The sequence below is a fragment of the Triturus cristatus genome, chromosome 1_2 (genome assembly GCF_964204655.1).
Source record: "Triturus cristatus chromosome 1_2, aTriCri1.1, whole genome shotgun sequence".
In the NCBI taxonomy this organism is placed as follows: Eukaryota; Metazoa; Chordata; class Amphibia; order Caudata; family Salamandridae; genus Triturus; species Triturus cristatus.
Window position 1 is genome coordinate 1,113,667,026 of NC_140580.1, and position 15,567 is coordinate 1,113,682,592.

At 46.6% G+C, this 15,567-nt stretch overlaps 1 protein-coding gene across 9 annotated transcripts in view; it reads right to left on the reverse strand.

Annotated features, from left to right (window-relative positions):
• Positions 1-15,567, reverse strand: part of NR6A1 (nuclear receptor subfamily 6 group A member 1) — a 927,754-nt gene that overhangs the window by 231,112 nt on the left and 681,075 nt on the right. For all 9 annotated transcript variants that reach the window (XM_085613755.1, XM_085613758.1, XM_085613754.1 and 6 more), the window contains one exon: positions 11,141-11,203. In XM_085613755.1, the coding sequence (XP_085469881.1) occupies positions 11,141-11,203 (63 nt within the window). The remainder of the gene's footprint in view (positions 1-11,140; positions 11,204-15,567) is intronic.

The window sequence follows — 15,567 nt, forward strand, 5'->3', positions numbered from 1 at the left end:
AAACAAAAAAGTAAAGGCTGTGTTTGCCGGTTAAAAAAAACCCCAAAGGAATTCCGCCTGACCTCCGTTCAGAGGCCACGGAGGCCCTACCGGTTCGCCAACTCCTGACCTCTGCTATTTCTCACCCCTCATTAATGCGGGTTGCCTGCGTGGGAGCCTCGGCATCAGGGGGGGACATGTTAGGGTTAGCAATGACCTCTATATGTACCCTAGGCTTTTCAGCATATGTAAAGCAGCCGCGCTCTGGGATTGCCCGGCACCATCCCTTTAACCTTGAAATTTCAGTAGATTTACATACTGAGAAGATGCGGATCGTGAAATCCCAGGCCTCTGCGTGGCTGGCACGCGCATCCGCAGCATTTCTGTTGACGTCTACGGAAATGCTGTAGCGGGGCCACAGGGGCGGTTGGGCGGTTGCCCGGGGCGCAAAGCTCTTAGGGGTGCAAAATTTAAGAAGACAAAAAAATGGTGCGAGTAGCTTTCTCTTTCTTTTGGGATTCCCTAACGGTCCACGGGTTAGGGGGCGCAATACTTGCCTCGCTCCGGCACTAGCAACCCACCTTCCGCCACTGCTAGTAAGCACCCACATAGACAACCAGGAAGTGGGGGCAGATGCCATGTGGCTGATGCCTACTACATACTTCCAAGGCCAAGCTCTTGTGGCCGGAGACCAAACTACTACTGCCACAAGAAATAATACAAGCCACTCAGTGGGATATTGCGGCCTTCAGTAGCGGATACTCAACGCAACTTGGAAGCCGCGCCAAGCCCACTGCGCTGTACATTGATTTACCATGAATTTCTCTACACTGTCCCACAAAAAACTTATAAAACATCTAATTATGAACAACAACAAAAGATCCCTGCTCTGCCAACTACTTTGTACAACTGGCGCGCAACACCAGGCCCTGGGCTGCAGAAGGGTCACGGAAACCTAGGCGAGAAGGAGCCAATCTCAACTTGAGGCGCTTGGTCAGGAATCCCCTTGTTGGACAATGTAAAACAATACAGCTAGAGGTGGGCAACGTTTCTACAACCCAAGCAGAGTCCCAGACACTGGGTCTGTTCCTAATGAGTGGGTTTCTTGACTTCGCAGGGCCTGCATACTCGCATGGTCGAGTTTGCTCGCAAACTTTTAGGAGGCCACAAGCATTTTGCACACAAGTGCAAACCCTGCTCAGGTTTGTTCTTTGAAACGGAGTTGCCATGGTCAGTTGTCAGCACTTCATTCATGACTTTCTTCCTGCCTAGCTATTCTTTGCAAGTGACAAGACAAAATACAATCAAGTACAAAATACTCCCAAAATTCATACATTTCACGTTTTTACGAGAAATACCCTACGTTTGCAAAAAAAACAAAACTGCTATCCACTAAACATAACATTACCAAAGGTGAGTCAATGTTTGCAGTGCCCGTGAGTATTCTAGAACAGAGGTCAGTTCTCAGCGAACCCTCTCCACATGTTTCCATCTTCTGATGAAGGAATAATGCAAGTGTTGTGCGTTTCCCCGCTCTGTTACCTGCCCTAGAGTGATGTTATCAAACACAGGCCTCAACGGGGCGAAGCTCTGGACCCGCCCAGATGCCCGCACCAAACGGGCGCTGTGGCAGCTTTGTTCCTGTGCCATTGTCATCCATCTCAATCACACACAGTTGCAGCGCCAGCCTGTGTGTGAAAATGACAAAGAGCTCGCAAAGTCTCAACCGCATCTTGAACTCTGGAGAATTTTATGGCCTCCCCTCATTAAAGCCTCCCCCGGGGCACATTAAAGGGGGCATTGTTTTCAAAGGTCACGGCAGGTTTCATAGCACATTTTAATACAATGTAAACTCTGCCTGGGCGCTGCCTTGATTTACAGGACGGGAGCCGGTTCAGCGAGGGGTAAAAAAAAAAAAAAAGCAGAGAAAAAACAGGAATTTATGTTTTTATTAATAACTTTTCTTAATTGGAGAAAGGTTGATCAAATTTGACTTTTTCAACATAAGCTGGTTTGATTATTGGAGGACATAAGAGATTAAAGATAGGTGCCAACATCTGGGGCCTGCTCTAAAAACAAATACATTTTCTGGCAACAGCTATGGAAGTCGTTTGGGAGTGGGTTTACCAACGTTGAGTCGGGTTTAAAGCTTCCCAAAGGGGAGTCATAAACCTCTTTACACGTTGAATTAAATGCCTTGTGAGGGGTCGGTCCATGAACCCTCCTGCTCACTACAGTTTCCTTAGCTTGGAAATATAAAGTTGGTGAAATGCCTTACTTTAAGGTTTCGAGCAGTGGTAGACGCTGCTCTGTGGACTCTCAAGTGCCAATTTCTCACCAATAAGTGACGTGAAACACAAGTCTATACTACCCGAGGAGAAACGGTTTTTATCTCATCCATGTGTGTAGGCAAAGCAAATGCTACTTGTATTAAAGTGATTTCCAAAACGAGCAGCGAGAAAGTCAACAGGTCTCGCTTTTCTGGCCTATTGACTTTGACAGTGCTTTTTTGCCGATGCTGTGCAGCATCGTAAAAATAAGAGCAAAACAAAGAGGCGTGAAGGTGAGACAATTTCCCAGGCTCACACATGTATGAGGACGTATGCAAGGGCATGTGTCACCATACATGCACTCTCCTAAGGAATGATGGGCACATTTGTTTTTTTATTTACTGATCAAAAATGGTGGACGCTGTTTGGCTTGCCTACAGTTAGAGGCATCGTTCATGCCCAGCCAAGGCGCTCGATGGAGCGGCGGGATAATAATTTGATACTTGTATAGCACACTACTCACCCGCAAGGGTCTCAAGGCGCTTGTACGAATACCGCTGTGGAACCCATCCTGGCTTTCCCTGTGAGGCGTCCACTCCTGGGCACCCCCAAGGTGGAGGCCAGGCATCCTTAGCGTTGTGGGGGCCGTTGTGGAGATTAAGCAAGCTATTGCCCAGAGTTGCAGAGTGGGTCTCCATGATTGGAATAGGCACCGAGGCGAGAATTATCAGGTCCGTGGAATTTTTGAGCCCAAGACCCGCCGAGGCGGGGAATTGAACCCTGGTCCCGGGCTAGACCTCTGCATCAGGGTCTGCCGCTCTAATCATTGAGCCACACTTCTCCGGGAGTCCCTTCTATCTGAAGAACCAACCTCCCAGACTCTAGATCACTTGCTTTCCCTACACACACATAACAACAGTGCTTGACTTGTAAAAATAAATATAATCCATAAATAAATGCAGGGACCCAAAATATTTCTTAGGAGTCTGCCACCCGTGGTGGCAAATGCCATGGATGCTGAATGCCAAGGCTGCCTAGTTTTGATTTCCATCATGCTTCTCTCTTCCACCGCCCTACACTTCCAATCTCTTTATCTCACGGATTCTTTTTCATCTTTGTCGCTATGTTCTCATGTCTCTATTTCTCCTTCACTGTCCATTTTCTGCCTCGTTTTCCTTTTTTCCTCTTTCGTAGTGGGTTAAAGTCTGATGATGGAAAACAAGAACCAGTCTCCAGAAACACGTACTGGTGCCCACCACCGGCACAAATTAAGCGATGGACAACATGCTCAAAGGCGTTTTTATCCAGAAATAACTTCAAATACGGACTTGTTTGCCACATCAGAAAAAACAGCGGGGAACCTACAAAGTAGCTAAATGCAGAAAGGTGACGCGTCAAATCAATGTCGGGAAAAAATTGTTAATAGAACTTTAGAGAATTTAGTTTATGTATCAGAAACTTGACTGACGTTGAAATATGAGCGACAAATATCTACACACAGGGCTGTACTCAGCTTTTTGGTTTACACTAAATCGAGGGGGGGGGGGTTCCAGTCATGCCTCTGGTATTTGCCTCGCTTTGTTTATGTTACAAGAGTCAATAACAGCTGTTGGGGGAGGGGGGGGGGGGGTCAGCACATGTGTTACTTGAATTCTTAGGAAACCCTACTTTCCTGACACGAGAACTGGGAGCCCTCAACTGTAATGTGGCAACAGATTTTTTTTAACTTTCTTTATGTAACCTGGACTTGTAAGCATTAAACTTTGCAGCAGTGTCAATGAGAGATTACAGTAGCCACTGCAAGCAAATACCCTTTTGATTAATTCAGGGATTAGGCGAAACCCCATTATCGGGGCCACAATTAGCCGAGGCGGCTAGCAGGAGCAGTGAATGGACTCGTCACTCTGACAAGTCTCCGTGCTGCAGAGCATCAACATGTAATCACACGGAGATGCCATCTACAGTACCCTGGGCGGACACAATGGCCCCGGGTGGTTCTGCAGCTATTGATCCGTACAGAGCCTTTCAACCCCCTCCCCCACCCCCTGGCCCAGCCCCCATTCTGAAGTAAGACTTCCTGCCCAGTGACTGACATGTTGAAAGGCCAGATTGCGCTGCTGCGAGGATCAGGCCTGTGAGATGATGAAAGGCTGAAGGGAATTAACCCTCTGTGAGCTAAAACAAAAACATTCGAGTGCCCAGCTGCGGCAAGGATTCATTTAAATAGAAAAGGGATCGAAAAGGTATTTTTAACAGTCTTCCGGCAAACACAATTACAGTAAAGGCGAATTCATGGCAGTTTCGCACACTGCACAGATCTATAAAGTGTAAGACAACAAAAATGACATTATTTAAATTAAATAGTGGTGGGTGGGGGAAACAAAAAGATGTGCTTTCCAAAATGCAGAATGAACTAACAAACTAACTACCTCAATCCTTTGTCGGTTAGTGGTGGGAGGTTCTGAATTAATCTTAAAGCTTTGAGACCCCCCACATCACCCCCTGGAAGGTCCCCACCAGCCCCTCTCAAACTTCCCCCACACCCATCAAAAGACTGAAGCCACTGCAATGGAGCTAAAATGCTCTAGTCTGTGAGCGTGAAGGGGCTCAGTTGTTTGGCAAATACGAGAGCTCTGCTATTTCTCGCTAGCCAGAATTGCCGGCCCCTGGCACTGATAGCCAACACTGGCAATGCGAGTGTCACCCCAAAAGAGCCTACTAGGGTGAGGGTGCAGAAAATAGCGAGAGCAGGAACCAATCAGAGAGTGGAAGTCTATTGGGCCATAGGCGCTGGATGTAGTGGTGGAGGGGGCTTCAGCACACCGAAAAGAATTGTGCTGTTCAAAAGGTAAACCAGCCTTACATATGCCTGGAAATGTTGCCTTTGTCACGTCCTGTTTGGGTTCTGGAGTAGCGTGGCACTCGCCGAAAAGCTCTTCAACGCCTCATCAGGGGTAGCAAGTATATAAATGCAAACCTTTTCCCTCCACTATCCTTCTCAATCCAAATAACAGCCTGACATATCCACCGCTCAAATTACTTTCATATTTCACTAGACTAATTCACCACTAATCCTTTATGGGCTCTTGAGTAGCGTGCTACTCGGCGAAAAAGCGATTTGATGCCTCATCAGGGGTAGCAAGTATATAAATGAAAACCTTTTCCCTCCACCATCCTTCTCAATCCAAATAACAGCCTGACATATCCACCACTCCAATTACTTTCATATTTCACTAGACTAATTCACCACTAATCCGTTATGGGCTCTTGAGTAGCGTGCTACTCGACGAAAAAGCGATTTGATGCCTCATCAGGAGTAGTGAGTGCTTTATAAATGCAATCACAATACAAAACAATACATTTGCTGTGCCGTTAAAGACCGAGGTCACATATCAGGATGAGCCTTCGGAGAGACGGCTGCATCTTGCGTTAACGTGGAGATAGGTGTTTACTTTTCTTTTTATCTAAAGTTAGAGTATTTTGTAAAGTGAACTATCGAACAGTCTTGCAGGGGCACAGGGGAGTGTGAAAGGAATAGCTGTAGGATCTCATGTTCTATCGAACACACAATAACATTTAAATACCTGTAAATGAACCGTACAAATAATTCAAAACATAGCCGTTGGGAAAGCACCAATGAAGCATCTTTTTATAATTCGGAAGTGTGAAGAAACCAAATCCAGACACTTTGCTTGGTGATGTGCACATAATATATATTTGCTGAAACCTGATTTCCGCACATTATCATTTGTGCGCTCTATAGTTTCATCAGTGAAACTGCAGGCCAGTGCGACTTTAGTGGCCATTACGATGGAAAATGTGATGCATTTAAATTGCAGTGCGCTACCACACAATGCTTTAGTAATATAGTTGTAACAGTGCGCTCCTAAATGCACCACCAGCCACATGCCACACCCACACCATTCTCCGGCTGACTGGGCGGGGCTCGTTTACGCTACCTGTTCATTGCGTGGGGTTGGATTTGAGACACTCTCTTGGACTTCAGTGATGTAACATTGATGGCAGCACCCCTCTCTGATAACTCTACCAGAACCACAGGTTGGTCTCAGGCACGGTCGAAGAGAGATCATGCGATTGAACAGGCATTTCGAAAGCAGGCGTGCATCACCCCTCGCATGTAATAAAGGCCACCGCATTCTACAGGAAATGCTCTCAGGAAATGTTTCACCAGGGAGGGTCGATGCAAACCTGCCTGGTTTCAGGAGCGGTGCACTGCACGGTCATCGGCAGTGTGCACATTTGGGTGTGAGTAGGTGGGCAATATGGCACTCCCTAAACCGTGTCCTGTGGAAATACCACCTGTGAGTCAAACTCTAAAAGCACAAATAAAGCTCTAACCTTATAAGGCTCCCAGGAGCAGAAATTAAAATCCGATCCATGCGTCAGGTCTCAGGATAGATGTTTGGAAACAAAACCGAATTTTGATAAAATTGTTGGGTGTGAGCCTTGTGAAATATCAGATGACAAAAACAGGAACCCAGGGGGCAATTTGTGGGCGACAGCAGTCCTGCTCCTTTCAAAGGGTGGCGACTTGTCACCATGGCCTTCGGATCCTGACCCGCCTGCATTGAAGAACCCAGACCTGGCAACTCACATGGTGCCTCCTTCTGTCACGCAATTTCGGCCCCCTTCACACGGTCACCCAGTGAGGAGCCGAAATCACACGGTGGGAGGGAAATCAAGCTGAAAACCACTGTAAATAATGGATTTTCAGCTCATTTTTAGAGGCTGTACACAGAAGATATCCGTAAAAGGTGTGAAAACACACCCGGGCACTGGTGACAGCCTTGATGACCCTTTTTTTGTGGGGGTGCTTGGAGAGGGGCAGAGTGCCTCTTAGTTGGCTCTGAGCACCAGGCCCCGCCCCCTCAAAGCCCCCCCACCCTCTGCACAAGGAAAAAATATTTTACAAGTTGGCAGATACGAGAACCGGACTGTAACCGATTCAGGACAAGTCCTACAAACTACACAGCTTCTAGCTCTCCACCACAAATCGTTAAATGTGTTTTATTTCAGCATTATTTATTTAGGAGTCTGTATAGCATTAAAATCACTTAGCACTCATACGGAGTGAAAGGAAGATTCTAGTGAACAGACCCATCTGCAGAGGTAGCCACGTAATGTTTGGATGGCACCCATGAATATGCTATCACCACTGGACTAGACTAAGAAAAGTAGGCCAGAGTTTTAGAGTAACCACGACGTAACTTTATTTTAGTCATAATGTATCTTATGTTTCTAACCTGGAAATGTGGCCTAAATCCGCTTCTCCTAGACTACGATGGACATCCCTTCTTCATGGACTCCTTACTCTCGACTTCCTGAATTGGGGGGGGGGGGGGGTCGAGATCTTAAGGTGCAAATAAATTTACTATGAATATCAGAGCCCATAATCTAAAGATATACTGTTGAGGCCAAACTGGAATTCACTGGCAATCTTAGCCGGGCCTCCATTTGCTTCCTAGGACTCTGGAGAGGTTTAAGGATACCATTGTTGCTTCAAAGGCAGGAATGGTCCACATAAAGTAACATAGTACCACAAGCCTATTCTCCACTTGAAGTGACCCAGAGAACAGCAGGGAAGCGAAAGAAGATGGTGTCTGCCAAGTGTAACTTTCAGCTCTTAAATTTGGAAGAAAGAGGCAGAAGTTACATTGGAAAATAAAATAGGAACTAATGTACGATTCCGCACCTTTGTATTGTGGGTCACTATGTCCAAATCAAGGTAGTGGGCGTCTTCCCTTCTCCGTCTAACACTTGTAGAATAGTACTTTAGCAAGTCGTGGTATATTGTAAAGCTCTCCATCGCCTCGAAACAGAGTAGGGTCAAACGTGATCATAGAGGCTGGGTTGCATCTGTGTTTGACAAATGTTAGGACCTAGAGTTCAGTTCCAAAAATTTGGGGGACTTCTGTCTTTGCTGCAAGCATCCATCCAGCTGATATTTACCTACTGGTTGGTACGGCCAATGGCGTGTCACACGTAGCCAACATGTTGGCCTGGGTGCTTGCCAGAATAGAACGTATAGATACAATACAATGACATACAGGAGATACACCTTGTTCAGCTATTTTATTATAAGGTGAGGAGATGTGTGAATTACGTTGAAACCCCCCTGGAAGCGGGGGTTGCAGAAGGTCGAAAGAGAAGATTGTGGAGGAAGCACAGGCTGTGTTGCATGCAAACTTACCTCTAAACTATTCCATCCATCCCTCAGAATCCTTCCTGGGACATTGAGGGATATTTCAGAGGTGCATGTTGGCATGTCTACCTCATTCCAAGCTTCACAAACTCTCACACATATCCCTCCTGGCATTCTGCCTGTTGGTGCAAGAGTCTATATCACTGCAAGCCTTCCAGGCTTTCCGCCTGTTGGCACGAGAGTCTATCTCATTGCAAGCCTCCCTATCTCTCACCCTTATTCCTCCAGGTTCTCCCATCTGTTGGCAGAAAAGTCTCATTGTAAGCTTCCCCTTATCTCACCCTTATACCTCCAGGCCTTCCACCTGTTGGCACAAAGGTCTATCTCGTTGCAAGTCTCCGCACCCTTATCCTTCCGGGTCTCATCTGTTGGCATGAGAGGCCATCTCACTTTAAGCCTCCCCACCTCTCATTCTTGTCCATATCAGGCTCTCGTTTGTCGACATGAAAGTCTCCCTCAGTGCAAGCCTCCCAACTATTGGCATGAGAGGCCATCTCATTGAAAGCCTCCCCACCTCTCATTCTTGTCCATATCAGCCTCTCATTTGTCGGCATGAAAGTCTCCCTCAGTGCAAGCCTCCCAACTGTTGGCATGAGAGGCCATCTCATTGAAAGCCTCCCCACCTCTCATTCTTGTCCATATCAGCCTCTCGTTTGTCGGCATGAAAGTCTCCCTCAGTGCAAGCCTCCCAACTGTTGGCATGAGAGGCCATCTCATTGAAAGCCTCCCCACCTCTCATTCTTCTCCATATTGGCCTCTCGTTTGTTGAAGTCTACCTCACTGCAAGCCTCCCAAGCCTTCAACCTCTTGTCTTATGAGTCTTATCTCATTGAAAGCTTCACCATCTCTCACCATTCTCCTTCCAGGCCTTCCACGTGTTGGCGTGAGAGTCTATCCCATTGCAAGCCTCCCCACCTCTTATCCAGAGGCTTTTATTCAGGTGATGCCAACAAACCTCCTGGGAGGTCCCTGAGGACAGATGTAGGGTAACAATTGGCATTAACCTCCACCTTGCTTGGTATGCATCACCTGGGTTGACCTGAAACCTAAATGCCAAAAGGAGGAACCTGGGAGAAAATATTTTTCCTATTTATGTACTTTATTTTGTGTGAGTAGTTTTTAACAGAGGTTCTATTGAAAAGTCATTCTATTTGGAAACTATTGAGTAAGGGTTAGAAGAAATCACCAATGATGGCACTGCCAATTCAGATCAGACCTCAACGATAGAGCTCAAGCAATCCACCCTCCTCCGTTGCAATCCGCGTTGAGGCCCATCAGTTAAGGGGTCCCTCAGGCCCCTCATCAAGCCAGACTTTCATCAACCTTTAACTAAGAAAGTTAACCCAGCTGATCCGTGACAAGGGTGTCAATTTTCTAAATGATGCTGGCGACACCCAGTTTATCTCCTCGGTGGATCAATCGGTGCCTGTATCCTATGGACATTTTGAGATTTGTGTGTGCAAAAGGACCAACTGGTTGACTCACAATGCCACGGACGTCATTTGGGAGTAGTCGCTGCTATGACCTCTACCTTGCTCCCTGTACTCCTGGTGCTTTCTTTGAGATCCAGGCCCCAGGCGCGGCAAAGATTTTGCCCCTTCTAAGACCAGGGGTGCAAATGAAGTGCCAGGAGCAGGGAGCAAGGTAGAGGTCACAGCTGCGACCCCTGACTACTCCCAAAAGATGTCCATACACAATGCCCTTAAAAGTTCAACTGCGATCAGACAAAGCTCCTTTGCTGTTCTAGAAGTGAGATACCTCGACCACTCCCTACAACTTCTGGCCTTCCCCTGCAAATGTCTTTTCTTCTTCAAATGCCTTTAGAAATCTAGGCTTTTAATTTGATAATGATCTTTCTTCGACTTCCCGTGTCAACAATCGGGCTTCTACCTGCTTTTCTTTATTGAAAACATGGTGGAAGATCTAGTGGCTTCTTCCACCACACCACTGTCCTCTAGCGATTCAAGCAGCAATCTTGAGCAGGTCAGACTTGCCCTGTAGTCTGACGTATCCCTGGGGTCTCCAGATTATTCGATTTTACCGCCTGTACAGAATTCAGACTGCCGCAGCCCGATTGGCCCTAGCCCTTCCCCATAATTCGTCAGCTACTGCAGCTCCAGACAAACTTCATGGACATCCTTTGCCTAAACAGATCCTTTTCAATACTCTGTGCATAGTGCATAGATTTATTCATCAAGTAGGACAAATTCCAGCGCCCATTGCCTGCTCCGTCCCGGAAGCCAATCTGCTCATACAGCCCAAATTCAGCCAATGGCGGACCAGGGCAGAGCGTTCTCCGTCCAAGCTTCTGGTCTGTGGAAAAGTCATCCCCCCTCTCTTCGCTCCATCTCTGACTTGACTTGCTTTAGGGGAACACTTAAGGCCCGGCTCTATATCTGTTAGTCGGCTGGTTCAGCTCGGCGCGTAATGTTGCAGCGCCAGGACGCCTTTCTAAGCAACAGCAGCGCTTGACAAATGGCAATCCTAATAATAAGTATTGTTATTACATTAAATTATTTAAAACAGGATATCGTTTTCGAGTACAGAATTGTAAATGTGTGAAGCTGTATTTGTTTTACATTGGCCGCACTAGGGACACATCACAGCTCATGGACCCTGGTCTGAATAAAATGCAAAAAGCGCATCACATTGGGGCTATTGGCCTCACCTGTTTTACTTTCCCTGAAGTCAGGTTCCCACACTTGGGCAGTCTGGCAGCTTTGAGACTGACCTGTGGACAGAACATTCAAAAGATTAGGTACATCAGCTCTTGCACAAGCCACAGTGTTAACAGGGTTGATCTTACAGAGCACTTTCAGCCAAGGAGCCTGGCATGGCGACGACAAATACAGCCACTACACCCCACAGTAAATGTATTGTACCTGCTTCAAAAGCATCGAGGAGCTACATGGGTTGGTCCACAGATTGGGCTGCAACAAGTGTTCACAAAGCTGTGTGTAACATTTCAGTGTGAACCGAATCACTGGATATTCACATATGCTCACACTGACCAAAAGGACGTCTAATAGGAATATTTTCTGTGTGCAAAATATTAAATGGATAGCCCGCGTATGATAATGGAACAAGAAAATTGCAATTGTGGCAACAGACTTCAAGGACATTCCTGTGCTGTGATAGGAGCTAGTAGCATATCGCGCACTAAGCATAGGATATACATGACATATACAGAAGTGGTACTGCATGTGCGGATATCGATATAGGTGACACTCGTTGGGTGCAGACTGCCTACAAGAACACAGCCTTCTGCAGATATGACTGCAATGGATGCTAAACATTCCCTTCTCCCTACAAGTCTAGAGGATGTTCTCACGTGTGAGCAAAAGTGGACAAAAAAAGACCTGTCCAAGTGCAGATACCAATCCAGAGGCTGTTCCCATGTGTGGAAACTAGAAATATGGCTTTGTCAATGAGCGGAACTGACGAAGGGTAGGCTATCAACAACGACAATATCCTTAGGGTGGACAACAAGAAGATGGATGTTCCCTCGTGTGGATATTGACAAGGACAGCCTCATGCTGGGATGCTATTAACAGCAGGTTCTACTCACACCAAGGCACCTGGAGGCATCCTCTCTAGAGCCGAATCTCAGACTGATGTTGAAGTGGAGGAGGCTATCACTACCAATTATCAATTGATCAGTCCACCCAGTCCTCCATCCATCCATCCATACATAAACCAATTCATCCACCTATAGATCATGTGGGTGGACTATCGCTAAGTCTACCCCCCTATCCGCATCCATCCACCAACCCAAACCTCCATTTTGTGGATTGTTGGAACAGACTGTGTAATATCACCCTCATCTCACAAGAGGGGTGCCTCCACTCGCCAGAGGGGGTCCTCCACTCGCCAGAGGGGGGCCTCCACTCGCTAGAGCAGTGCCTCCCCTCGCTAGAGGGGGGCCTCCACTCGCTAGAGGGGGGCCTCCACTCGCTAGAGGGGGCCTCCACTCGCTAGAGGGGGGACTCCACTCATGGTCATTAGCTTAATGAGCAGTCCCAAACCTGTGAGGCCTCACATACATGCATGCAGCAACGTGTTGGCAAGCAATTCCAATAACACACACGTGTATCAATACATGCAGAGAAGTGATAGGTTTTGTCGGTTGCCTGTACAGAGCTTTATGCAGCCCTCTGGCTAAAGGGCCGGAAAGGAGAAGTCAGGACAGAGGAGAAGACAGAGAAGGAGTAAAGGACCCAAGAGGGAGGAGGGCTCTAGCCTAATCTGCGAGCACCTCACCGGGGCACAGAAGGGCTCCCAGGATTGCCATGTGGCTGCACTCAGATGTTTGTGTATGGAACAGACAAGGGGTCCCCTTTTCTAGTGGCAGGGGGGATGCCTTACCATTCACCCCACATCCTGGACCCGGACACTCACTTCAGGAGAGTGAGACGTGGATGCTGCCACTCTCGCCCACCCTGGAAGTGTCCCCCATTATATCTCAGGACAAAGAAAACCATTTGCCAATAACGAAGGATGCTAAGTCAGTCCTGTCTCTCTGCTGCCCTTCGCTAACTCAAACAACTGACGCAAACGTACACTTTGGACAGCGGATATTCCATCCGCCATTGTGGCGGATTTCCCCCCACAGGGAAGACTGCAGAGGCAAAGCTGCAAAATGTAGGCTCCTGCATCAATACAGATGGACGTGTGCCAAGGATGTGGCTGCAGCATCCAGGAGAGCGCCATCTTGGTGAAGAAAATCGGTGGAAATACACTCGTGTGTGGTACCCAGCACAATGTGGTCATTGGCAATCCAACCACGAAGTGGGCTACATTGTCAGTGTCCGGAAATCTAACCTCTCCAACATGCCAGCGGCATGGTGAGGAGGCCAAGAGCACACGTCTCACTGTATCTGAAACTCTGATACCCATGGTGCGCTGGGATGGAGTGGTGGCTAACTGCCCTCTGTGAGGTCAGACTCTAAAGTCTCACTAAGGTGCAGGAAGACAGAGCTTACAAGTTTTGCGAAACTATTCAACTCCTTCACGGCGTGGGTGGGACACGTCGGTGTTCCGAGCTACCATCAACTTGCTGCTTTTGCTAAATAGTCAACCAAAGGCTGCGTCATTGGCACAAATCAACAGAAATGTTTCTACTTCTCAGTGACTTAAGTTGAGGGAAGTGGTGCACGTGGAGTGCAGCCCCTTTACAGAAGTAAACTGGTTTGGTGACCTTTCACCCGGCGGCTAACCTACTCAGGCATTAAAGAGGTGAGAATTTTGCACAGATTATGTTAATATCTCCCAACTGGCACAGTGGGTGAAGGACTCTTGTCTGCAGCAATAAACTGGACTGTGCCTTTAAATGTCATTTCAACGAGGAGGGGACATTTTCTGTTTCATAAAGGGGTTTGCTTCACTACTCATGCAAGTTTATGTTTATGACACAGACACGGTGCTCTCCAAGGGGTAGTTATTTCAGAAGCCATTCGGCGTGGAGACACAGCCCATATTTTAGCATCTGTTTCTAAGTTAGCCTGGCGACTTGAATTGTAAAGCACCTTATAGCAAAGCACCTATGTGTATATATTGCTTAGCAGGGCTGTTTGTAATAGTTGCTCCCAGGTGTTCAAGGTTTAGCGCAGTGTAAATGCGACACTGAAGACTAATTTTAGAACACTGGATACACAAGGGAAATAAATCAGAAAAAAAAGAGGGGAAAAATAAAGAGATTTTGGTTTTTGGGATTTAGTTGGCGAAAAGCCTAAAATGACATCCCTACAACACCTTGAACAGCCACATGACACACAGAGCATACATTAGATATGTGTGTTACAGCCATAACAGCTCTAAATACTCAATGTAGCTTCAGTGGTGTGCAGGGAAATAGTGCACAGAAGAGCCTGGGATGGGCTTTCCATAACCCCATCCATCCTATATCACGGTGCAGGTCTAGCTGGGGATGGGGAGAGAGATATTGGCAGAGAACACGAGCCTGGTGAGTTATAAACTCCATGTTTCCCATCTGTGAGAAGCACAGTGATGTCACCCTTCACACTGGTGACTGTGTCACGAGTTGGAAAGGAAAAGGCGCACTTGCTGGACCGCAGAACTGGGGGCTAGATTATTTGGTTATACTAAATTATATATCTATGATACATACTTATCGGGACTTTCAGCCAGCCCCCTTCATCCATTGGTCTGTTACTGCGTCATTCATATTTTTCTTCTGTATGGGGCAATGTGTCAGCACACTTCACCCATTGGTTAACGTCACTGTGAGTGGCAGCATTTTTTTATTTCACAAGGAGCACATCCACACACAAAGTAGTTCCTTGAGTGCCAGGGACTATTATGCCAACGAATGACTTTAGAGAGCTTAAAAATGGTTTTGGTTGAGATTTATGATATATCTACTTTGTAGCTCCCACACAATAACGTTTTCCAAACCCCATGGCAAAACCAGCATCGCAAATGCCAAAAGGTTGCAAGCGAACGAGAGACCGATTGGCTTTGCCAATGCTTGTTAGCAGTATAAAGGTTTGTCCTGGAGAATGGCCTGCCTCTACAGTGGCTCGTGTTCTAAGGCCAGGGTAGATGAGTATCTGGGAAATTAAGACATTGATGTTCAATACAGTGTTCAATACAGCTTTTTATTAATTTATTTTTTTAACTAAAAATAACAGAAATAGAAGACAAGTGGCCCAGGGTGCAACTAGAGTTCATTTGACTATATTTTAAAGAATAATCCAGTAGATCACTGTGCACAATCCAACAACTGGAGAAAAGTTCAACTAGACATAGTCGTAACAATAATAGGCACTTACTGTGTGACTATGTAATAAAGTAGTCACTATATCACTGCACAACCATAAGTTTGTAACTATGTAATACTAAACTGTACAACTGTAGTAACTCTGTAAATTATGAATTTTCACTAAACGTGTACCAAGGCAAGTATGTGAGCTAGGAAAGTATGCAACTGTGGATGCGTGGCATATATATGTCACACTGGAGCACTACTAACAACGTAAAGCTGCAATTGTAAAACTGTAAAAACTGCAGTATCATGAAACTCAGGACTGTTACTAGGGATGTAACTCGTAACTATAAATAAAACACTAGAACGTA